The 27,223-nt window shown below is 37.4% G+C and overlaps 1 protein-coding gene across 4 annotated transcripts in view; it reads right to left on the bottom strand.

The window, feature by feature from the left end:
* MAGT1 (magnesium transporter 1) overlaps positions 1-25,956 on the bottom strand; it is a 47,736-nt gene extending 21,780 nt beyond the window's left edge. For 2 of the 4 annotated variants that reach the window (XM_060408307.1, XM_060408306.1), the window contains exons 1-3: positions 25,835-25,956; positions 11,518-11,535; positions 7,638-7,755 (exon numbers count right to left, since the gene is read on the bottom strand). In XM_060408307.1, the coding sequence (XP_060264290.1) occupies positions 7,638-7,676 (39 nt within the window). In that variant the 5' untranslated portion in view covers positions 7,677-7,755; positions 11,518-11,535; positions 25,835-25,956. Of the gene's footprint in view, positions 1-7,637; positions 7,756-11,365; positions 11,536-25,834 lie in introns of all 4 variants that reach the window. The other 2 variants (XM_004022211.5, XM_060408305.1) reach the window with 1 other exon arrangement.
* Between the last annotated feature and the right edge of the window lie 1,267 nt (positions 25,957-27,223).

Raw genomic sequence — 27,223 nt, forward strand, 5'->3', positions numbered from 1 at the left:
GCACAGCATGCATATATATATATATATATATATATATATATATATATATATATATATATATGTTGAGGTTGGTATACATACATATATATGTATGCTCTCATAGTTTACTAAGTAATTATGCTATTGTTGGCAATTTAGTTTTTTCCTTTTTTCCCAATCAAAAAGGATGTTTTAAGAAATAGTCGTGTACATATTTTCCTGTATATATGTGAAAATGTTTCTCTAGAAATGGAATAATTAGTTCATAGAGCAGAAACATTTTAAATGAAGATGGATAGAGCCAACATGCCTTCAAAAGTGGCTGTACCAATTAACATTCCTACCCAGCAACACAGGAAGGTATGTTTCCTTACATTCTTGCCAAAAGTTGATCTAATGGGTAAATATTGTAATAATATATATAATTTAACTTATATAATACATATAATTATATAACAACATTTATATACTATATAATTTATATAATAACACCATTATTATAGTTTGTATTTCCATGATTACTAGTATAACATCTTTACACCAAATCAGCTCTTTAAAAGTATTTTGTAATCTATAGACACAATCAACAGTGAAAAAGCAATGGTTAAAAAAAATAATATATCTGATAAGGGGCTAATATTGAGACAACATAAAGAACTACAACTAAAAAACACATTTACTAAAAACTGGGCACAGGAAAAGAAAAGTTGGACAAAGGGACTTCCCTGGTGGCACAGTAGATAAGAATTTGCCTTGTAGTGCAGGGAACACAGGTTTGATTCCTGATCTGGGAAGTTCTACATGCCACGGAGCAACTAAGCCCATGAGCCAAAACTATTGAGCCAGTGCTCTAGAACCTGGGAGCCACAACTACTGAGCCCATGTGCTACAACTACTAAAGCCCGTGTGCCTAGAGCCTGTGCTCTGCAATGAGAAGCACCACAATGAGAAATCCACACACCACAACAAAGAGTAGCCCCCATTCACCGCAACTAGAGAAAGCCCACACAAAGCAATGAAGACCCATCATAACTAAAAATAAACAAATAATTTTTTTTAATTGGGCAACAGATATGGATAGACATTTCTCAAAAAAGATATACAAATTGCCAACAAGCACATGAAAAGATATTCTACATCTAATCATTAAAGAATTACAAATCAAAACCACAATGAGATACCATCTCACACTCATTAGGATAACTACTATCAAAAAATAATGCAAAATGGTGCAGCTGCTATGGAAAACAATATGAATGTTACTAAAAAAATGAAAAATAGAACTACCATATGAGCTAGTAATTCCACCTGTGAGTTTAAATCTAAAAGAACTAAAAGCAGGGTCTTGAAGAGGTATCTGCATACCTATGTTGATAGCAGCATTGTTCACAATAGCCAAAAGGTGGAAGCAACCCAAGTGTCCATCAACAGATGAATGAATAAATAAATGTGGTATATGCATACAATGCAACATTATTGAGCCTTTCAAAGCAAGGAAAAAAATTTTTTAATATTTATTTATTTATTTGGCTGCTCTGAGTTTTAGTTGTGGCATGTGAGATCTACTTTACCAACCAGGGATCAAACTCAGTCTCCCTGCATTGGGGGCGTGGAGTCTTAGCCACTGGGGAAGTCCCTGAGACACATTAGGGCAGTCCCAAAAGCAAGACAATTTGGATGCATGCAACAACATGGATCAACTTCGAGGACAGTACACTAAGTGAAATAAGACAGTCACAAAAAGACAAGTATGTATGATTTGACTTATATGAGGTACTGACAACAGTCAAATTCACTGAGATAGAAAGCAGAATGGTAGTTTCCAAGGGCTGGGGGAAGAGGGAATAAAGAGTTATTTGATGTGTAAAGAGTTTCAGTTTCATTGTACAAGGTGAAAAAAGTTCTGGAGATTGGTTATACAGAAATGTGAACGTACTAAATACTACTGAACTACATTCAAGAATGGTTAAGATAGTACATTTCAGCACTAGTGGTAAAGAACCTGCCTGCCAATACCAGAGATACAAGAAATGCAGGTTCAATCTCTGGGTTGGGAAGATCCCCTGGAGGACATGGCAACCCACTCCAGTATTCTTGCCTGGTGAATCCTGTGGACAGAGGAGCCTGATGGCTATATTTCATAGGATCACAAAGAGCCACACACGACTAAAGCAACTTAGCATGCACACACATATATTTTCTCACAATTAAAATTTGTTTTTAAATCTTATAGGCTTTGACAATCCTTAGATGTTAAAGAGCCAAAATAAGATGTATGGTTTTTGGTAGCTTATCACTTTTTATCCATGCATGGCTTTTGTATGCTGTGGCATATAACAATATTCTTTGGAGAAAGATTTGAATTTATTCCACAGATGGACACACTAACATCCTTATACCACTAACTCTAAATATAGCTCTAAAATGGTCATTGATATTAAAAGGTGTTTGATGTAGAAGAAAACTTTATGTGTATCTTGGTAAAATAAGTGAAATTACAATGTTTAATTTCCAAAACAATCCTTGCTTGAATAGTAGAGAATGAGAAAGCAATTTCTTAAACTCTAAAAACTGTTTCCTTTGGTCTAAAAAAGCCTAAATGCACTAATCTTTTAGGTTGCAGCATGTTTTATGAATACACTGATTTTGATTTATGGCGCTGTGTGAGACTAGAATATGACCAGCACAGTAACATACTGTAAAATGGAACATTAAGCCATTTGTTTGACATTTACTTGAACATCTATTATGTGCTTAGCACTAATAGCTACAAGATACTGGCTCTGTCCATAAGTAAGTATACTCTAAGAAGGGCTGTCAAGCAACACTAGGGCTGAAGGATAAAGTAGACAGCAAGCAAAAATAGATGAATAACATGAGAGATGGAAATCCTAAAAAGAACCAAAAAGAAATACCAGAGATGAAAACCACTGTAACAGAAATGAAGAATGCCTTTGATGGACTCAGTATACAGGACATGGCTGTGAAATCTCTGAGCTAGAGGATCTATCAATAGAATCCTTGAAAACTGAAAAGTAAAGAGAACAAAGACAAAAACAAAACAAAACAGAATATCCAGGGACTGTGGGTATACAAAAGGTGTAGCATATACATAATGGGAATACCAGAAGAAAGAGAGAGGAACAGAAGAAATATTAATGACTGAGAAATTTCCCAAAGTAATGTCAAACTCTAAATCACAGATTCAGAAAGCTCTAAGAATAAGTAGTGGATAAATGCCAACAACATTATACCCACGCATATAATTTAACTCAAAGAAATCAGAGATAAAGAAAAAACTCTTAAAGAAGTCAGAGGAATAAAATGCTTTACCCATAAAGTAAGAGAGATAAGAATTACATCCAACTTCTTTTCAGAAACCATGCAAACAGGAAGAAAGTGGAGTGAAATATTTAAAGTGTTGAGAGGAAAAAAATACTCTGTGAAATTATTCTTCAAAAGTGAGAGGGACTTCCCTGGTGGGCCAGTGATTAAGAATCCACGTTCCAATGCATGGGATCCAGGTTCAATCCCTAGTCGGGAAACTAAGATCCCACATGCTGCAGGGCAACTAAGCCTGTGTGCAGCAACTACTGAACCTGTACACTCTAAAGCCCATGTGCCACAACTAGAGAAGCCCTCTCACACTGTGACTGGAGAAAGCCTGCACACCACAACAAAGAGCCTATGTGCTGCAATGAAGACCTAGCACAGTTAAAAATTTAAAAAAAAAAAACTTCTTCCCCCAAAAAGTGAAGGAGAAATAAAGACTTTCAGACAAACAAAGCTTGAGGGAATCCCTTGCAAGAAATGTTAAAAGAAGTTCTTTAGAGTAAAGGGAAATAAGGTAGGCTGGAAACTTGAATCTACATAAAGAAAGAAAGGGACTGAAAAGGGAATAAGTGAAGGTAAAATAAAAACTTGTTTTTCTTATTCTTAATTAACATATAACAGTTTGTTCAAAATAATAGCAGCAATGTATTCAACTGTATGTGCATATGTACCTATATATAAGTGAAATGAATGACAGAAATGAGCAAACTCCAGGAGACAGTGAAGACAGAGAAGCCTGGTGTGCTGCAGTTCATGGGGTCGCAAAGAGTGAGACTTGACTTAGCAACTGGACAACAATCAAAACAGTGTGGTATCCAAATGAACAGAATAAAAAGCCCAGAAGTAGAACCACATATAGTCATCTGATTGTCAACAAAAGAGAAAAAGCAATTACGTGGAGAAAGTACAGTTTTAACAAATGGTGTTAAAATAACTAGATATCCATGAGCCAAAAAAAAAAAAAAAAACAAAACAGACCAAAAAAACCCCACAAAACCTAGACACAGACCTTATCCTGCTCACAAAAAATAACTCAAAATGGGACTTTCCTGGCAGTCCAGTGGTTAGGACTCTGCGCTTCCAATGCAGGAGACATGGGTTGAATCCCTGGTTGGGGAATAAGATCCCGCATGCTGCAAAGCATGGTCAAAAACAGAAAAAAGAAAATAACTCAAAATGGATCAAACGCCTTAGTAAAAGACAAAATATAAAGTTCCTAAGAGATAACATAGTAGAAAATCTAGATGACGTCAGATATAGTGATGATTTTTTAGATACAACATCAAAGACACAATGTATGATAGAAATAACTGCTTAGTTGCTCAGTCATGTCTGACTCTTGTGATCCCATAGATTCTATGTAACCTGCCAGATTCCCTTGTCCATGGGATTCTCCAGGCAAGAATAGTGGAGTGGGTTGCCGTTTCCTTCTCCAGCAATCGAACTCAGGTCTCCTGCATTGCAGGCAGATTCTTTATCAACTGAGCTACAAGGGAAGCCCTTAATATATTATATGATCCAGCAACTGTGCTCTTTGGTATTTATGCAAAGGAGTTAAAACTTGTGTCTGCATAAAAACCTGCATACAGGTGTTTATAACAGTTTTATTCATAACTGCTAAAACTTGGAAGCAACCAAGATTTCTTCAGTACATGAATGAATAAACAAAATCTGGTATATCCAGACAATAGGATATTATTTAGCTCTTAAAAGAAATGCGCTATCAAGCCATGAAAATACACGGAGGAACTTTACATTCATATTACTAAGTGAAAGAAGTCAATCTGAAAAGTCTACATACTGTATGATTCCAAGTATATGACATTCTGGAAAAGGCCAAACTGTGGACACAGCTAAAAGATCAGTGATTACCAAGGGTTAGTGTGGAGGGAGGAATTAGTAGAGTACAGAGAATTTTAGGGCAGTGAAAATACTATTTATGAATACATATTGATGGATACATCTCACTATACATTTGTCCAAATCAGCAGAATGTACAAGACCAAGAGTGAACTACTATATAAACTATGCACATTGGGTGATTATGATGTATTAATGGAGGTTCACCAACTGTAACAAACATACCATTCTGGTGGGGGATGTTGATAATGGAGAGGCTATTATTCATGTGCAGGGGCATAAGACATAACATGAAAACTTTGTATCTACCTCTCAATTTGCTGTGAACCATAAGCTCCTCAAAGAATAGTTTTAATTTAAAAAAACACAGGTAAGAGAGGTCATGATTGATAGAGCCAGTGGTATGGGATATAGGGCACAGGAAAAAGTTAAGTGTTGAACAAGAAGGATCCTTTTCACTAAGACAAGCTGCAAGAAGTTAAAGGCAAGTACCTAGCTCTTACCAAGAACTACAGTATTACACTATCAGTCAGTTCAGTCGCAGTCATGTCCGACTCTTTGCAACCCCATGAATCGCAGCACGCCAGGCCTCCATGTCCATCACCAACTCCCAGAGTTCACTCAGACTCATGTCCATCGAGTCCGTGATGCCATCCAGCCATCTCATCCTCGGTCGTCCCCTTCTCCTCCTGCCCCCAATCCCTCCCAGCATCAAAGTCTTTTCCAAGGAGTCGACTCTTCTCATGAGGTGGCCAAAGTATTGGAGTTTCAGCTTTAGCATCATTCCTTCCAAAGAACACCCAGGGCTGATCTCCTTCAGAATGGACTAGTTGGATCTCCTTGCAGTCCAAGGGACTCTCAAGAGTCTTCTCCAACACCACAGTTCAAAAGCATCAATTCTTCGGTGCTCAGCTTTCTTCACAGTCCAACTCTCACATCCATACATGACTACTGGAAAACCATAGCCTTGACTAGACAGACCTTAGTCAGCAAAGTAATGTCTCCGGTTTTGAATATGCTATCTAGGTTGATCATAGCTTTCCTTCCAAGGAGTAAGTGTCTTTTAATTTCATGGCTGCAGTCACCATCTGCAGTGATTTTGGAGCCCAAAAAATAAAGTCTGACACTGTTTCCACTGTTTCCCATCTATTTCCCATGAAGTGATGGGACCAGATGCCATGATCTTCATTTTCTGAATGTTGAGCTTTAAGCCAACTTTTTCACTCTCCGCTTTCACTTTCATCAAGAGGCTTTTGAGTTCCTCTTCACTTTCTGCCATAAGGGTGGTGTCATCTGAATATCTGAGGTTATTGATATTTCTCCCAGCAATCTTGATTCCAGCTTGTTTCTTCCAGTCCAGCATTTCTCATGATGTACTCTGCATAGAAGTTAAAGAAGCAGGGTGACAATATACAGCCTTGACATACTCCTTTTCCTATTTGGAACCAGTCTGTTGTTCCATGTCCAGTTCTAACTGTTACTTCCTGACCTGCATACAGAAATCTCAAGAGGCAGGTCAGGTGGTTTGGTATTCCCATGTCTCTCAGAATTTTCCACAGTTTATTGTGATGCACACAGTCAAAGGCTTTGGCATAGTCAATAAAGCAGAAATAGATTTTTTTCTGGAACTCTCTTGCTTTTTCCATGATCCAGAGGATGTTGGCAATTTGATCTCTGGTTCCTCTGCCTTTTCTAAAACCAGCTTGAACATCAGGAAGTTCACGGTTCATGTATTGCTGAAGCCTGGCTTGGAGAATTTTGAGCATTACTTTACTAGCATGTGAGATGAGTGCAACTGTGCAGTAGTTTGAGCATTCTTTGGTATTGCCTTTCTTTGGAACTGGAATGAAAACTGACCTTTTCCAGTCCTGTGGCCACTGCTGAGTTTTCCAAATTTGCTGGCATATTGAGTGCAGCACTTTCACAGCATCATCTTTCAGGATTTGAAATAGCTCAACTAGAATGCCATCGCCTCCACTAGCTTTGTTTGTAGTGATGCTTTCTAAGGCCCACTTGACTTCACATTCCATGATGTCTGGCTCTAGATGAGCGATCACACCATCGTGATTATCCGGGTCATGAAGGTCTTTTTTGGACAGTTCTTCTGTGTATTCTTGCCACTATTACACAATAGTGGGATTCTTGTTCTGAATCAAAAAGTTACTTGATAAATTGTTCACTTAAAAACAAAGTGGTACATTTTTTATTATATTTTACCATAATATATACATATAAACTTATATATATATAAGTTTACATGATTTCTACCCAATGTCCATATTCTAAGAAGTTAGTATTTACCACCATATTCATGTTTAGCTTAAGTTCAGCTTTTATTTCACCAACTACTCTAGATCTTACACAAGACAAGTCCTATTTAACATCTTGCAGCCATTGAAAAAGAGGTATTCCACATTATATATAGTTTACCTATTTCTATTTACCAGAATAACCAAATAACTTACCATCTGAAATACATCAGAGCCTTCATCAAAATCCACCATAGCAAAAAATATCCTGTTGGTAAATGCACTGGAATATCGCCAGGAGTTTGCAAGAATCTGGAATTCTTCATCAGCTTGCCTGGATGCAATTGGATTTGTAAAGATAACATATAAAACATTTTTAAGAACAATCTAGTGCAAGTCAGGCTCTGTTGATAGGGTTAGGACAAACCTTGGAAAACATTGCCACTGTTTTGGCATGAGAAATCTTATATCAAGAGTTGGGGATTTCAACAAGAAGTAGTGATTATCTGACTCTGCTTCATACTTTGTGCCTGTTTCTTATCAAAAAGCTCCTTCTAAATTCACTGGAAAAAATCTAGCTACAATTTGTAATAGGCTAAATTACTTCTAAGAGTTCAAAGACAAAGAATTGAGATTAGTTGAAAGCTCAAGCTATATTTTACTTTTCCTGATTTCCCATATGCTTTTAATTCAAAGAGCTGACATTTTTTCATCTGTGATTATCTTTTTTTGGTTTATCTTAAATTTGAATTTAATAGTATCATACATTTTCACTTCATAAATATGGTAACACTAACAACTGGCAATGACAGTTACAAGTTAACTGAAAGATTAAGGAGTGTAAATAGGAATCATAATATTAGATTAAGTGAAGAGATGAGTAACAGTATAAGAAAAAATATTTTCACTGAATTCTAATAGATAAGAAAACAGCTTTCCCCCCTCAAAATGGAATTTACATGATTGTGAAATAAACCTTAAAGTTTATTCTACAGTTTCCAATTGTTGTTTGTTGTTTTAGTCGCTAAGTCATGTCTGACTCTTTGCGACTCCATGGACTGTAGCCTGCCAGGCTCCACTATCCATGAGATTTCCCAGGCAAGATATCAGAGTGCATAGCCATTTCCTTCTCCAGGGTGTGATTATCTTTTAATTCTATCCCTCCACATTTATTTTCATTGCTGTCACCTAAAGTTAGATCTTTAATATCTGACATTTGAATATTAACATTCTTTACTTTCTCCTCCTCCAATCCTTAAACACTGCAATATACCTCAATCTTTCTAAATAGTTATTTCTTGATACTCTTCCTCTTCTCAGAAACCATTGGTGCTTTTTTATTACCTTCAGAACACAATCTCCAAGCTCTTTCACTGGTTATTCAAGGTTCTTTATCATCTATTTCCAAATAATTCATCTAGCTTTTACACAACCTTCAGTCAGTTCGGTCGCTCAGTCATGTCCAACTCTTTGCGACGCCATGGACTGCAGCACACTAGGCCTTCCTGTCCATCACCAACTCCCGGAGTTGACTCAAATTCACGTCCATTGAGTCAGTGATGCCATACAACCATCTCACCTTCTGTCAACCCCTTCTCCTCCCACCTTCAATCTTTCCCAGCATCAGGGTCTTTTCAAATGACTCAGTCCTTCGTATCAGGTGGCCAAAGTATTGGAGTTTCAGCTTCAGCATCAGTCCTTCCAGTGAATATTCAGGACTGATTTCCTTTAGGATGGACTGGTTGGATCTCCTTGCAGTCCAAGGGACTCTCAAGAGTCTTCTCCAAAACCACAGTTCAAAAGCATCAATTCTTTGGTGCTCAGCTTTCTTTATGGTACAACTCTCACATCCACACATGACTACTGGAAAAACCATAGCCTACTAGATGGATCTTTGTTAGCAAAGTAATGTCTCTGCCTTCTAATGCCTCTGTCTAGGTTGGTATTACTCAATCTCAAACAGGATCTCTTAATTCCAGCACTTTACTCCTATCTCTGTACCTTTCCACACATCATTACTTCCAAACAGAATATCCTACCGTCATATAAATCTGATCCGTCTGTCTAGCCCTAGTACAAGTCCTACCTTCTCTATTAGGCCAAACCTAACCATTCCTGTTATATGTCCTTCCTGAAATTTTATAGCATTTATTATGTACACAATTCATTTAGTACTTAATCATAAACTGTCTCATTTTGACAGCTAAATTTTCATATGTGGAACTCATTACCCTAGCCAGATGATAAGAGTGAACAGCACTCTGGGATCAAGCACTCTTATACTTCTCATCCTAAGAGCACCAACTACATAGTATTATACTAATTACTGTTACTTAATTTTAGTTATTTGAATGAATTTAGGAAAATGTGAGCTAATTTAAAATTCGGTCTTGTAAAAAGATACTATTAAAAACATTAAGAATTCCATTAATTTGCATTCAATGTATAATTATGAAGGACTTTGTTTTCTGACATTTTTGTATACTCATGATTGCCAGTGAGTAAACTGACTGAATTATGAGTAATTGCAGAGTTTAAGTTTATTCATAGTTAATACTTACTATTATTTTTCCTTCTTCTACCTATTTTCAATTTATATTCAGCATAATCCCATGCCTGAAAAAGAAGAACAGCACTCTGGGACCAAATATCTGGCCTATCTCCTACCTCTGGGGAGGAAATCTTTTAAGAAGTGTTATAGAGGCTTGGGGAAGCGTAACACATTATTCTGAAAGAAGGCTGTCTATTCCTTCACATGGGCTCAGGCTATCAGAATTTGGAAAAACCTCTCAAGATTTTACTAGTTTTTCACAGGGTAGCTGTATCATTTCCTTTAAAGTGATTTCCCAGACTACACATATGATCTAAAAATATAAGTAAATGAATAACAAAAAGCAAAAGCTATTTTATTTTTTAGTATCCACTATTTTTAATTATCTATAATGTTTTTGTTTAAAGAAATACCTTTTTTCCTAAAAGCATTCAGAAATAGTAAAATCAAATCAACTAAGCATTGTTTGATCAAAGTTTAAGTGAGATCAGTCTCCATTTCTAAGGTTTAAAATTACTACAAAATAATCTAGAAAAAAGAAATACCTCTACATCATGAATCTTTGTTTTCTTTAAAAGTTCTCCTGTAATTCCAAATTTTGGATGCAGTCACCATTATTGCATTAATAAATATCTCTAGCTTTCAGTATAGCATTTAAAACACTGGAAACTGTTTCTTCCAAAAATGAAAGATTTGTTTTACGTAACTTCTGGGACTGTTGTCATAAAACAAGAGCACAAAAGTACTACATCAATGCTATCAACATGCATTTATAGAACTTGGTATCAATTTATGATTTTTAGATTTTCTGTTATTTCTATGATGGTTACCATGATACTTTATCCTTGCTTTTTGTCCCTCCCCCACTAATACGGACAAAGACTGGGGACTTCCTTGGTGGTCCAGTGCTTGAGAATCTCCCGTCCAATGCAGGGGAGGCAGGTTCAATCCCTGGTCAAGGAACTAAGATGCTACATGCTTCAGGGCTACCAAGCCTGCACACCACAAATAGAGAAAAGCTCGTGTGCTGCAATGAAGACCCAGTGCAGCCAAAATGAATAAATAAACAAAACCTTAAAAAAAAAAAAGACTATAAAAGAGTAGTACTATTATGTGTTAGTGAGAAGGGGATGGCAAACCACTCCAGTATTCTTGCCTGGAGAATCCCCATAGACAGGGGAGCCTGATGGGCTGCAATTCATGGGGTCACAAAGAGTTGGACATGACTTAGCAACTAAGCACAGCACATTATGTGTTACTACAGACACACTAAGTAAGGTATACACATTCATTGTTTATGTACCCACTGAACTAAACTCATTCTTCTGGGATTGAAAAATGGTTAAAATCTTTTGAGTTTTTTAATTTTTAAAGTGTAGTTGAAAGTTCATACTTGCACACGACACATTGTCTATGAAGTTGGAGAGCAGTGAACATGACAATAACGGAGTAGTTTCTCGGTGGGGCTTTAACAAGGCGACGGAACTTGTCTCCATTCATTCTTATTACAGGCCTTTTATTGGTCCATTCCATCAGTTGACTAACCTTTTCAGACAACACCATCTAAGAAAAAGATAAAGAATGCCATTAATACTCTCAACCTGGAATTTAAAGTTTTTTTTAACTAGGCCACTGAAAACCAAGCTAATAAGCAGAGGTACATAAAAAATATAAGAGAACTAAAAATTAAATTTTGTACTTGGGCCTGATGATGATAATTATTCTTAAAATTATATTATTTCATGATGAGATTTAAACATATACTACATTTTTATGTGCATGACTTATTTCCTAATAAATAAAATAAGATAAAATCATAAAAATTTTCATTGGCCAATGATTCCAAAGAATGTGGGAAGAGCTATTCTATCTAATTCTAAGGCTTATTATTCAGCTTCAGTAAGCAAGGCAGGGTGATACTGATAAAAGGATAGATACATAGATCAATGGAACAGAAATAAGACCTTGAAATAGACCTACACAATTATAGCCAAAGGTGCAAGATCAACTCAGCCTTTTCAATAAACAGTACTGAAACAACTGGATATCCATAGTCAAAAGTAAGAACCTCAAACAGAACTTCACACCTTATACAAAATTAATTTAAAAATGGATCACAAAATTAAATGTAAAAATGAAAAGTATTAAAAATTAGGAGAAAATATTCAGGATCAATGAGTAGGCAAAGAGCTCTTAAGCTGACAACAAAAGCATAATTCAAAAAAGAAAAAACAAAGATAAACTGGACCTCATCAAAATTAAAAACTTTTGTTCTGTGAAAGACCCTGTAAGGAGGATATGAAGACAAGCTATAGAGTGGGAGAAAATATTTTGAAACTACACACCTAAAACAGATTAGTAGTTTGAATATATTTTAAAACCATCAAAATTCAGAAAAACAAACAAAATAGACAAGACATCAAGAGACTTCATCAAAGATGATCTACAGATGACAAATAAACACACAAAAAGATGTTCAACATCAGTCATTACTAAAATGCAAATTAAGGGCACAATGAGCCATCAACACATATCTGTTACTAAAATAAAATATAGTCACAATACCAAATGCTGGCAAGGATGTAGAGAAACTGGGCCTCTCCTACATTGGTGGTAGGAATATACCATGGTCAGTCTTTGAAAAAGAGTTTGGCAGTTTCTTTAAAAAATTAAGCAAGTGACCTGTGAAAGTGAAAGTCGCTCAGTCGTGTCCGACTCTTTGCAACCCCATGGACTATACAATCCATGGATTTTTCCAGGCCAGAATACTGGAGTGGGTAGCCATTTCTTTCTCCATGGGATCATCCCAACCCAGGGATCGAACCCAGGTCTCCTGCATTGCAGATGGATTCTTTACCAACTGAGCCACAAGGGAAGCCCAAGAAAACTGGAGTGGGTAGCCTATGCCTTCTCCAGAGGATCTTCCCAACCCAGGAATCAAACCATGGTCTCCTGCATTGCAGGTGGATTCTTTACCAACAGAGCTATCAGGGAACTAACCATATAATCCAGCAACTGCATTCCCAAACATACATCTCAGAGAAATGAAAATGTATGTCTGTACAAAGAAAGAGCTAAATTTTGTTTGTTCCTTTTTATAAGTCAGTCATCATGAGGCAATGGAAAAGAAGCATGGTTAGTCAATGAGAATTTCAGTTTGAAATAAATGCAATCATATTAATTTATCATTCCTCTCACCTCTACCCTTATGTTCAAACTTTGCAAAAGTATTAAAAAGGGAAAAGATAAAAAAGAAGTGCAGAAGACAAGAATCTCAGTGCAAGGTTAATGCTAATTCATGGTTTTGTTCTTCTTTACAAGACAGGGGTATGTTTGTTAATGGTTGGTAAATCATGGAGTGGTACACTATTCAGAAGCATCTGACCAATTACATTTCCCATTATTTACACTAAACTTTGGCCAGGGCACTGGCATTCAAACTGTAAAATCAATTCCTTCCCTTTAAACTCAATCATCAAGGAACAGATGTTAGGATGTGCCTTTTCACTTTGAAAGTAGATCAGGAATCTAATAGAGAAACAGCATTCTTTGAAAGACAGATGTCACTGTATGCCTGCTAAGTCACTTCAGCATATTAAAAAGCAGAGACATTACTTTGCCAACAGAGGTCCATCTAGTCAAAGCTATGGTTTTTCGAGTTGTCATGTATGGATGTGAGAGTCAGACCATAAAGAAAGTTGAATGCTGAAGAATTGATGCTTTTGAACTGTGGTGTTGGAGAAGACTCTTCAGAGTCCCTTGGGCTGCAAGGAGATAAAACCAGTCCATCCTAAAGGAAATCAGTTCTGAATATTCATTGGAAGGACAGATGCTGAAGCTGAAGCTCCAATACTTTGGCCACCTGATATGAAGAACTGACTCATCAGAAAAGACCCTGATGCTGGGAAAGATTGAAGGCAGGAAGAGAAGGGGACGACAGAGAATGAGATGGTTGGATGGCATCATTGACTTGATGGACATGAGTTTGAGAAAGCTCCGGGAGTTGGTGATGGACAGGGAAGCTTGGTGTGCTGCAGTCCATGGGGCCACAAAGAATTGGACACAAGTGAGCAACTGGACTGACCTTTAAAGCATGTCTGAATTCAACCAATACTGAAAAAAGTATTTATTTCCTGAGTACACTTTTATGAACAATAGAGAAAGATAGCATAGAAAGATAGTTTTGCAGCTGGGACTTCCCTGACGGTCCAGTGGTTAAAAATTTGCCTGCCAATGCAGGGGACACAAGTTCAATTTGACCCCTGGTCCAGGAAGATTCCATATGCCATGGGGCAAACCCATGCACCACAACTAGTGAAAACTGTGCACCCTAGAGTTCATGCTCCATAAGAGAAGTCAGGGCAATGAGAAGTCTATATACCACAATGAGAAAGTAATCCCCACTTGTCACAACTAGAGAAGACCCGGTACAGTAAAAATAAATAAATAAATTTTAATGAAAATAGTTTTGTAGCAGATAAAAGATAATTCCAGTAGGAGTCTCAAAATGAATATGTCACATGTGGAAAAATGAATATAGTCTTTAACAAGCCCACAGAGAAATATATACACTCTCAAAAGACTGGTATAACAAATAATTAACAAGACTTGTGGAACAATGAATGATACTAAGGAAACAGGCTGTGAGGGAGGGATAAATTAGGAATTTGCTGTACACCTAAAACACAACATTGTAAATCGACTATACTTAATTTTTTTTAAAAAAATGAAACAGGTTGGTGGTAAAGACAGTAGAAGAGAGTGAAACAGAAGGCAGACAGGATAAGGAACAAGTGGTGGAGTCTAGTTCAACAATAGAATTAGTTACGAAAAATTGTCAAGAACAGAATATTTGATTTAAAATAAGGCTGCATAGATTAAACTCAGTTTTTCAAAACAAATGAATTGTTATCTGACACAGAATTAATGATCCTCTTAGCTGAGAGAACAATATTAGTTCACAGTTTAAAAATACACATTCAATATTCTAAAGCAGTCATCAATTTCTTTATATTTCAAATTAAATTTGACAGTTACCAGCAAATTGAAACATAACTTGGCTATTTTATTAACTTTAACTACAGATTCTATTTGGAGCTATTTTAGAAAAGAAAAAGTAAAGCAACAGCAGATATAGTTTCACATAGTCTATCTCTATTCAGTCATATAAATACATGATCATTCCAACAAAACAAATAAATATGCTTTGAATTAGTGATAAACAGTTGGAGTCTCGTTAAACAAAATCTCAAATAGGTCTGGGTAAAATTTTGTGATATCCCTCTTTCTGTTTATAACTGGAGAGACCAGATTTCTGGCCATACAATCCCTAAGTAACTTACCAAGTAGAAGAGATTAGTTCAAAGGAATTACAGACACTTTAAAACTCTGAAGAACTACACAAGAAAGGTCTTAATGACCCAGATAATCATGATGGTGTGGTCACTCACCTGGAGATGGACAACCTGGAGTGTGAAGTCACGTGGGCCTTAGAAAGCATTAGTACAAACAAAGCTAGTGGAGGTGATGGAATTCCAGCTGAGCTATTTCAAATCCTAAAAGATGATCCTGTGAAAGTACTACACTCAATATGTCAGCAAATCTGGGAAACTTATCAGTGGCCACAGGACTGGAAAAGGTCAGTTTTCATTCTAATCCCAAAGAAGGACAATGCCAAAGAATGTTCCAACTAGCATACAATTGCACTCATTTCACATGCTAGCAAGGTAATACTCAAAATCGTTCAAGCTAGACTTCAACAGTAGTTGAACCGAAAACTTCCAGATGTAAGCTAGGTTTAAAAAGACAGAGGAACCAGAGATCAAATTGCCAACATTCGTTGGATCATAGAAAAAGTAAAGGAATTCCAGAAAAACATCTAGTTCTGCTTCACTGACTACACTGAAGCCTTTGACTGTATGGATCAAATCATAACAAACTGTGGAAAATTCTTTAAGAGATACGAATACCAGACCACCTTATGTCTCCTGAGAAACCTGTATGCTGGTCAAGAAGCAACAGTTAGAACCAGACATGGAAAAACTGACTATTTCAAAATTGAAAAAGGAGTTTGTCAAGGCTATATATTGTCACCCTGCTTATTTAAGTTACATGAAGAGTACATCATGCCAAATGCAGGACTAGATTAATCACAAGCTGTAATCAAGACTGCCAGGAGAAATATCAGCAACCTCAGATATGCAGATGATACCACCCTAATGGCAGAAAGCAAAGAGGAACCAAAGAGCCTCTTGATGAGGGTAAGAGAATAGTGAAAAAGCTGCCTTGAACTCAACATTCAAAAAATTAAGATCATGGCATCTGGTCCCATCACTTCATGGCAAATAGAAGGAGAAAAGTGGAGGCAGTGACAGATTTTATTTTCTTCGGCTCTCAAATCACTGCAGATGGTGACTGCCACCATGAAATTAAAAGATGCTTGCTCCTTAGAAAGAAGGTTACGAAAAAACCTAAACAGTATTAAGAAGCAGAGACATCACTTTGCCAACAAAGGTCAATCTGGTCAAAGCTATGTTTTTTTCCGTAGTCGTGTATGGTTGTGAGAGTTGGTCCATAAGGAAGGCTGAGTGCCAAAGAATTGATGCTTTTGAACTGTGGTGCTGGAAAAGACTCTTGAGAATCCCTTTTGACTGCAAGGAGATCAAACCAGTCAATCCTAAAGGGAATCAGTCCTGAACATTCATTGGAAGGACTGGTGCCAAAGCTGAAACTCCAATACTTTTGCCAACTGATGCAAAGAGCTGACTCACTGAAGAGACCCTGATTCTGGGAAAGATTGAAGGCAAAAGGAAAAGAGGGCAACAGAGGATAAGATGGTTAGATAGCATCACCAACTCAACCGACATGAATTTGGGGAGATAGTGGAGGACAGAGGAGCCTGGCATGCTGCAGTCCATGGGTTCCCAAAGAGTCAGACATAACTCATCGACTGAACAACAACAACAACAAAATGGGATTATCACCTCAAAACACTGCTTAATACAGAGGCAATTAATTACTTTCTGAGTTCATTTTTGACAAATGAACTGAAGACAGATCACAACAAAATGTGAACTAGTTTTAAACTTTTACAAAAAAAAGTACATAAACATAGCTCAGAGCATGATAATTAAAAGTTATAATCCTTATTCACAATGATCTAACCTTTAAAATTTTAATATGTCTCAAGATGGTAAGCCCATCTTGAATTGGTTTTATTGAGAAAATATAAGCTACTATTTGGAATGCCTTCCATGTATGTGTCAGGTAGCAACTTCTCTTCTTACAGAATGAACATTCAATTCAATGGGAGGCTTCCCTGGTGGCTCAGACAAGTAAAGAATCTGCCTGCAATGCAGGAGACCCAGATTCTATCCCTAGGTTGGGAAGATCCCTTGGAGAAGGGAATGGCTACCCACCACTCCAGTATTCTTGCCTGGAGAATTCCATGGACAGAGGAGCCTGGGGAGCTACAATCCATGGGGTCACAAATTCCTACAAGAACACAGTAAGGTTAAATACTCTATTTTTATTTCATTTAAATGTTGAGTAAACAGGATCAGAGAGGTTAAGTAACTTGGACAAAGTGTCACAGTTAGTAAGACACAAAGCTAGGATTCAAACAGATCATTCTAAATCAAGCAATAGCAGCATTACTAACATGTTGGACCAGGTAATTCTTTGTTGTGGGGAGCTGTCTGGCACATTGCTTACTAAGCAGCATCCCTGACCTCTACCTGTTGGATGTCTGTACCATCACCAGCTACCACCAACAAAAAATGTCTCCATACACTGCCAGGTAATCCTTGGGAAGTAAAATTCTTCACTCCCTCATTGAGAAACATTGTTCTAAACTGAAAAGGATTTTAACAGCTCAACTCAAGCTTTTATAATTTTATTATGTATTCAAAAATATTTGTATTAATTACTGATCAGAACACAATGTAAAAGAAAGATTTGGTAGTAAAAGTAAGTAAAAACTTCCTGGAGAAAGCCGTTAGCACGATAGATAATAAAATTCCTAGGCCTGTGTTTCCCAAAGTGTGGCTAATGTAAAGGAGCCTATTAAAAGTACAGACTTCTAGGTTTCATCCTCCAGTAAATCTGATTCAGTAGATCTACATAAACTCCACTCAAAGGATGCTGATTAGCAGGTTAGCTGATATAAAAGACCTAGCAGCATGCCTGATTAAGACATATTGTCTGTCCAATAATGTGCTGGGTTTCCTGTCTGGTTTGGCGGGCCAAAAACACAGATGTTTTTCCATGAACCCAATACGAATTGAGTGTTATAAATCCATTCACTTACTTCTAAGAAACTGCTTGGTGAGCAGGTTGCTGAATTTTGTCGGGTTTATCAGTTACTGCTCCTGGCTACCTCTATGGTAAGATAGCACCACCATCAGTCACTGAGACTGAGGCTTTTATTTGCCAAGAAGGCATCATCCATATAGTGAACTCTTTAAACATGGAAAGGGAGAGGAACTTATGCTAAATCCTGACTCACCAACTAGTAGCAAATGGCAGAAGAGCTTCGGTACTCGCAGGGGAGACTATAAACATATATAGGAGGCCTTGCTACCTGAATATGAACGGACCTTGATCCTCACATGTCAGTAAGATGGCACAAGAAGGTGTTAGTGATGTCTAAGACTGTATAGCACCTGTCATCAGACTATGAAATGGATTTAGTTGCAGTCACAATGTCTGGGAGCAACAGTTGCAATCAGCTGCTAATAAGCTGCTATAAGACTTCAGTTCCTGTTAAGTCTTTTTTTTTTAACTGGCATTAAGGGCTAAGATACTACATCACTTACCATCTCTGATGCCTTTAAGTCTTTAATCAAGGCTGTGATTTCCCATTTTCTTTCTGGGGGAAGGGGCGGTTCTTAAGCTTCTGGTGGATTCCAAGAATGTGGAGTTTTAACATAAACCCAAAGTGATTTTGTATGCATTGAAGTTTCAGTATTGCTGTTCTACATTTTAATTCTTATGAGCAAGTCATCAAGACAGTATGGTACTGGCACAAAGACAGAAATATAGATCAATGGAACAAAATAGAAAGCCCAGAGATAAATCCACGCACCTATGGACACCTTATCTTTGACAAAGGAGGCAAGAATACACTATGGAGAAAAGACAATCTCTTTAACAATCTCTTTCCCAGTGGTGCTGGGAAAACTGGTCAACCACTTGTAAGAGAATGAAACTAGAACACTTTCTAACACCATACACAAAAATAAACTCAAAATGGATTGAAGATCTGAACATAAGACCAGAAACTATAAAACTCCTAGAGGAAAACAGAGGCAAAACACTCTCTGACATCAATCACAGCAGGATCCTCTATGACCCACCTCATAGAAAATTGGAAATAAAAGCAAAAATAAACAAATGGGACCTAATTAAAGTTAAAAGCTTCTGCACAACAAAGGAAACTATAAGCAAGTTGAAAAGACAGCCTTCAGAATGGGAGACTATAATAGCAAATGAAGCAACTGACAAAGAATTAATCTCAAAAATATACAAGCAACTCCTGCAGCTCAATTCCAGAAAAATAAATGACCCAATCAAAAAATGGGCCAAAGAACTAAACAGACATTTCTCCAAAGAAGACATACAGATGGCTAACAAACACATGAAAAGATGCTCAACATCTCTCATTATCAGAAAAATGCAAATCAAAACCACAATGAGGTACCATCTCATGCTGGTCAGGATGGTCGCTATCCAAAAGTCTACAAGCAATAAATGCCAGAGAGGGTGCGGAGAAAAGGGAACCCTCTTACACTGTTGGTGGGAATGCAAACTAGTACAACCATTATGGAGAACAGTGTGGAGATTCCTTAAAAAACTGGAAATAGAACTGCCATATGACCCAGCAATCCCACACTACTGGGAATACACACCGAGGAAACCAGAATTCAAAGACACATGTACCCAAGTGTTCATCACAGCACTGTTTATAATAGACAGGACATGGAAACAACCTAGATGTCCATCAGCAGATGAATGGATAAGAAAGCTGTGGTACATATACACAATGGAGTATTACTCAGCCATTAAAAAGAATACATTTGAATCAACTCTAATGAGGTGGATGAAACTGGAGCTGATTATACAGAGTGAAGTAAGCCAGAAAGAAAAACACCAATACAGTATACTAACACATACATATAGAATTTAGAAAGATGGTAATGATAACCCTATAAGCGAGACAGCAAAAGAGACACAGATGTATAGAACAGTCTTTTGGACTCTGTGGGAGAGGGTGAGGGTGGGATGATTTGGGAGAATGGCATTGAAACATGTATATTATCATATGTGAAACAAATCGCCAGTCCAGGTTCGACGCATGAGACAGTGTGCTAAGGGCTGGTGCACTGGCATGACCCCGAAGGATGGGATGGGGAGGGAGGTGGGAGGGGGTTTCAGGATGGGGAACACATGTACACCCATGGCAGATTCGTGTCAATGTATGGCAAAATCACTACAATATTGTAAAGAAAAGAGAAATTCTTTTACAGAATTTAGCCTGTAATTAGCCTCCAATTAAAATAAATAAATTTATATTTAAAAAATTATTATGAGCAAGGACCCCATGTTATATAATTTATATGCAATTATATACAGAAATTAAATAAGCATTAAGCAATTTAAGTTATAAACAACAGGAAAAAATACACCATTCCTAAAAATAAACCTCCACATGTTTCTGAAATGGTTGATGAATGTGATATATTCAAGATAACTCAAATATAACACATATAATACCTTAATAATTCCTAGACACTTCTTTTACTACTCCTATCGTCTTTTCTGATTTTATAAAAGAATTTCTCTTCTCTTAATATTTGAGTTAAAAGTTTTCTTCATTGGAGTAAATCTCTAGTAATGAAGAAACTTCTTATTTAGGGGTGCTTCTCATCCATTGTTAAGAGCCCTTTGTTTCTGAAAGCTATGGCTCAGAAACAAAAGTTTCATTTTCCTATAGCCTCTACATTAAGTCCCACTAATCACTCTCTAGATATTCCTTTATCTTACAAAGTCATAATAATCAAAAGTAAAGGGTTAAGGGGCTTTCCTAGTGGCTCAGTGGTAAAGAATCCACCCTGCCAATGCAGGAGGCACGGGTTTGATCTCTGGTCTGGCAAGATCCCACGTGCCAGGGAGCACCTAAGCCTGTGCACCAGTTATTGAGCTTGTGCTCTAGAGTCCAGGAGCTGTAACTACTGAGTCCACTTGCCACAACTCCTGAAGCCTGTGCACCCTAGAGCCTGTGCTCTATAAAGAGAATCCACTGCAATGACAAGCCAACACACCACAACTAGAGAGTAGCCCCCACTCTCCACAACTTGAGAAAAAGTCCAAGCAGCAACAAAGACTCAGTACAGCAAAAAAAAAAAAAAAAAAAAAAGGAAAAAAAAAAGAAAAAAATATATATATACACACACATATATATATTTAAAACGTAAACAGTTAAAATGTCACCTGCGCCCTTCAGGTCCTCCGACTTACTATTCAATACTTTAAAGTTATTAGTAAGAAACACACTTTCCAAGGATGATAGTACATGAAGGTAAGAGATTTATCAACCGAACTCAGCAACTCAAAGTAATAGTTAATTTGGAACCAACTTTATTTCAAATACTTTTTCCACTAATTGTTTTAAAAAAAATTTGAGAAAATATATCCATCCAGTTTTAAAATGTGCTCTGGATATATTTATTCAAAACAAAAGTTTACTATGAAAAAACATTAGATTTATTTCTCCCCTTCTTGGAGTACATTACTTTCAAGTACTCAAATAAAACAAAAAGAAGACTGATAATATTCACAATCAAAATATAATACCAACAAAGTTAAGTAGTAAGCTTAAAGTCTTTCTCTCCTCTTGAAACACATAAATTAGTATAGCCACAAAATAATCCTGCTAACAGGAAGTCAATTAATATCTCTAATTCTGTTAGTAATAATCAAGTATGATGAATCTTTTAGGAATATAAGAAATTGCAGTGACAACAGTTTAATTTTATTCTATTTCCTTGCATAATATCTCAATTAGCTCTAGCAAAGTAGATTAAGCTTTAACAATTACAAATTCTATCAATGAATATCACTTATCAAAGATAGCATATAAGAATTCACTATCATTTAAATTCTGATTCTGCCATTAAGATTACTTTTAAATTTCAGAATAAAGCTAAGCATCACTGGTCTGAATTCCTCTAAAATGCACCTCCTTTTCCCTCAAAACTTACTTCATTGTATCTGTGTTCTAGACCATCATGGTTTATTCATAAAAATTCTTGATTTTTAGCTTTCCTGATAATCCACTAGTCTACAAGTGTTAGTTTAGAAAACTCCTGGTTAAGGAATAAATTTCCAATTCTATCCTTAAATTAAGAGTGAGACTTAACAGATCTGGAAACATAATTGGTAGATAATGATTGAAGGAGAAAGACAGTAAACAGAGAAGAGAGTATTTGTAATTCTTAAATGCTATCTGGTCTATTCTCAGTTTACACATTTCCTGGATAGGGCTAAAATATTCCACTATCCCTTCTTCTTGATGTTTTATTTTTGGAGGATGTCTCAATTTGCTTGTTTTGCAATGCTACTGAGTCTTTGGTTCTTGGTAATAAGGTATTTTCTAAGTAATTGCTGGGGTTTTTTGCATGTGACATTTTTATGTATCAGTTCTCAAAGCAATGTCAGAGAATATAGAAGTTTTTTCAGTATTGCCTGACTTGCCAAAATATGCAGATAATTTTATTTTCTGAATAATCTTCATAAAATCTTGACACAAAAAGATCAATTGAAAAATATTTTATATTGGGATTTCCCTGGTGGTCCAGTGATTAACAGTACACCTTGCAATGGAGGGGATGTGGGTTCGATCCCTGGTTGGGGAACTAAGACCCTACATGTTGTGGAGCAACTGGCCCCATGTGCCACAACTACTGAGCCAGCTCCCACAACTAGAGAGTCCATTTGCCTCAATGAAAGATCCCACATAACACACAGGCCACAACTAAGACCCAACACAGCCAAATAAATTTCTAAAAAATGTATACTGCAGAGAAACACAATTTTATTTTATAATATTCATCTAATGTCATCTACATGCCAGATATATTAGGCACTTTTCAGGGTCCATCTCCTTTAATTTTCACAATATGAAAAGAAATAGGCATTTTCCCATTCTACTTTAAGGAAAATGAGACTCAGAGTAACTGGCTAAAGATCACCTGGATTGCATTAACATATATGCTATTTAAAATTTTACACAATATTTTGAAAACTGAGTAAACGGAGGGAAAACTTTATCTGCCATCCTAGTATTATTAAGACCATTTTTTAATGTTTCGGTATGCTTCATGCATTGACTCTTTTCCAGGGAATTCCCTGGCAGCCCATAGGTTTGGATTCAGTGCTTTCACTCATGGGGCCCAGGTTTGATCCCTGGTCAGGGAACTAAGATCCCACATGACTTGCAGCTAGTATAGGGAGGAGCTTGAATTGAGATGAGTCTGCGAAGAAACAGATTATATAAGTTCTTTTGTACTTTGCAAAATACATTTTTTTAACCTTTTGGTTTTCAGTTTTTCTCCTTACCATCTCTGGCAACACTATGAAGGATGAGTTCAAGGACGATCAGTTAGACAGTTATGGCAATAAATTTGCAAGAGCATAACAGTCTTGAACAGTGGGCATGGTGAGAGGGGAGTTAGAATCTGATTCCTTAAAATATTTTATTGAGATAAAATTCACATAACATAAAATCTGTGTTAACAATTTTAAAGTGCACAATTCATTGCTGATCCCTTTTAAAAGTACTTTAACCCCTGCTAGTTTAGTGAGAGGCCAAATGAATAAATAATTTAATTAGCAGAAATACTGGTTATTAAAAATCTACACTTTTTTACTTAAAAAGGGTAAGTGGTGGTTGTAGAAATTTAGACAATACCAGCATACAAGGCAAAAAGTTAAAGTTTTCCCCTAATGAACAATCCCAAATATCCAGAGGTAGCCACTGTTCTATATTCTTACAAAGGTTTCTTTCTATGTATACCTACCTAACTTGTATTTTTTTTTAAACATAAAAGGTCTCCAGAATATAAAACTATGTATTGCTCTACATCTTGTTTTCCACGTAAAAAATAGCTTGGAATCCTCCTTAAAAAGCCCATCGATTTCTAGTTCCAGTATAGGTGCTTGTTCATTTTGTACACTTTGTATATTTTTAACTTCACTTTTTGCCAATCTAATATGTAACTCATTTTAATATGCTACCTTTTTTTATGGAATAGGACAAATATTCAGCAACAGAGAAGGCAGGTTCTTTTAAAATTCAGCTCAAGTTGACAAGCATCTGAGCCGATTAAATAGCATTTTTAAAGTGCATGTTAGATGAGGGGTCCAATACCTGGGTGGGGAAGACCCCCTGGAGGAGGGCATGGCAACCCACTCCAGTATTCCTGCCTGGAGAATTCCACGGACAGAGGAGCCTGGTGGGCTACAGTCCATGGGGTCACAAAGAGTCAGACACGACTAAAGCGACTTAGGAGGCACGAACACATAGGTATTGTGTACAAAAGGAAGCACAAAATGTACAGAAAATAGCATAAGACTAACCAAAGATCTTAGTCTTCGTTCTTCAATGGTTAACCGTGTAAGCTTAGGACTTAGGTTTCCTCATTTATAAAATTAGAGCGCATAAACAATTGCTAGTAATTTGTAAAGCTCTTAAGAGCAAACGGCTCTAAGTCACAAATGTTTCAAAACAATAATGTTAAAAAATCCTCACCTTGGATTGCTTAACAGTGAGTAAAGAACATTGTATCTCCTCCACTTGTCAAAGCCAGTAAATTCCACAAGGATGGACCTTAGTTTTGTTCACTTATGTATACTAAGTTCCCAGAACAATGGCTGGCACGCTTGATATTTGGTAAATGGTTGAAAATGGGTTAAGAACTTCACTCCCGTAAATAAAGAAAGCTGAGCCCGGAAGAATTGATACTTTTGAACTGTGGTTTTGGAGAAGACTCTTGAGAGTCCCTTGGACGGCAAGGAGATCCAACCAGTCCATCCTAAAGCAAATCAGTCCTGAATATTGGAAGGACTGACGCTAAAGCTGAAACTCCAATACTTTGGCCACCTGATGCGAAGAACTGACTTAATGGAAAAGATCCTGGTGCTGGGAAAGATTGAAGGCAGGAGGAGAAGGGGACGACAAAGGATGAGATGGTTGGATAGCATCACCAAATCTATGAACGTAAGTTTGAGTAAGCTCCGGGAGTTGGTGATGGACAGGGAAACCTGGCGTGCTACAGTCCATGGGGTCACAACGAGTCGGACAGGACTGAGCAACTGAACTGAAATTGCTTTCAATCAATTTTTTGGACAATGAAATAAACTTGGCATAGCTCCGCTCTTCTGTTTAATCCTCATTCCTGAAGTGAAAATGCTACATAATATAGTTCTTACACGTCTAAAAGGAAGTTACCTCTATTGACAGCAGCGTCAGATATTCTACCCCTTGAACCTAAAGTCGAACTTCCCTCCACCACCTGATGGGGCCCATATTCAAATAAGTGTCAAAACTCGTAGTTTTGTTTATCTACACGCCTACAGAAGCCAGGCTGTCACCTACTCCGCATCACTATCAGACTCGACAATCCCAGAAGGAAAAGTGTTACGGTTTCTTCTCTTGCGAATCCCACAATTCTAAAAACGGCAGAACTGAAGCCACCAAAGACACAGAACTGACGGGGAAAGGGATCGGGAAGAAAAAAAAAACAGATTCTCTCAAGCCCCTCTCGTTCGGAAAAGCCCGTGTTGCTGGAAACAGCGTCCTCACCTCCTTCTTTCTCTGGGCAGAGGCTGAGGGAACCCCAAAAACGAGCAGCAGTGCCACCGCCATGATTGCAAAGACACACCAACGCCACCAACGCGCTGCCATGTTCGTCTTCTCTCCCGCCTAGAAGGGAAACTTTCCTAGGGCTGGGTCTGAGGGTTGGTTGGGCGTGAGAACAGGCAAACCAGCCCCCTCTCCCCTTCTCATTGGCCCAGCTCAGCCCTGTCGGTAGTCCCCTCACAAAACGTCACGACGCTGTACTGCCAAAGGCCCGCTAAAAGACGGCTCACTTCTAATTGGTCTCCGTTAGCCAATACAAAAACGATAATCTGGAGGTTTTACATTGGTCCGCTAAGGATGATGGACCACCCCTTTCGTTAAACGTAAAGATGGCGGGTGTAGGCTCTTTAAACGCGCCTGCGCAGTTGTGAAGCATTGCGGCTTTTCAGTGTTGGAGATGGCCTAAGGTTACTAAAACAGGATATTTTCTCCTCAGATACTTTTAGAAGTCTTTGAAATCGACCGGACTTCACTGGTGGTCCAATGCTTAAGAAATCGCCTGCCAATGCAGGGGACATTGTTTGATCTTACTCCGTCTGGGAATATTCCACATGCTGCGAGGGCAACTAAGCCCCAGGCCACAACTACCGAGCCAGCGGGCCCTAGAGTCCGTGCTCCAGAGCAACAGAGGCCACCATAATGAGAAAACGGGCATCGCATTTAGAGAGTAGCTTCTCTCCGCTTAACCAGAGAAACTGCCGGACAACCCCGCCCTTTCCACCACCACCGCGATACCTCCCCCCCTCCCCCAGCCCAGGAAGGGAGACACAAAGACTCAGACTAGCCAAAAGAATATAAAAAACTAAATTAATTTCAAAAAAAGAAACCCACCTCTTTCGTGTACTATTCTAGAAAAATTTTACTTAGCCATGTAACTGATAAGACCTATCCCGAGCCTGTCGTTTGGCCTCCAAAGTGTTTCAAATGCAAAAAAGGTAAAAAAGGCAAGAAAGGAAAAACAATATTGCTGAAAGAGAATTTTTTTAAGACGGTGCCACGTGTGCTGAACAGAGCACATGTCAAAAGTTATTTTCTAAAGTGCTTATTCATGGCAATCTTTTAGATGTATGAGGCGGACACCAACAAGGACTTAAATTTGATTTAAGACAGCAAATTTAAATTTGATTATAGACAGCAAAGGTTTTTTGTTTTGTTTGTTTTTTTTTTTTACTTGTCATTAGTTTGAGGGGTGGATGGCACACTAAGGTCGTAAGAAAGCACTTAGGTCTTTTTTAAGTTTCTGTTTCATAATCGGTTACCTTAAATATCCAAATCCCTTTCCTAAAAAATAACAAAAATCCTACATAGCAGAACTTTCCCTTTATTTGTCCC

The sequence above is a fragment of the Ovis aries genome, chromosome X (assembly GCF_016772045.2).
Source record: "Ovis aries strain OAR_USU_Benz2616 breed Rambouillet chromosome X, ARS-UI_Ramb_v3.0, whole genome shotgun sequence".
In the NCBI taxonomy this organism is placed as follows: Eukaryota; Metazoa; Chordata; class Mammalia; order Artiodactyla; family Bovidae; genus Ovis; species Ovis aries.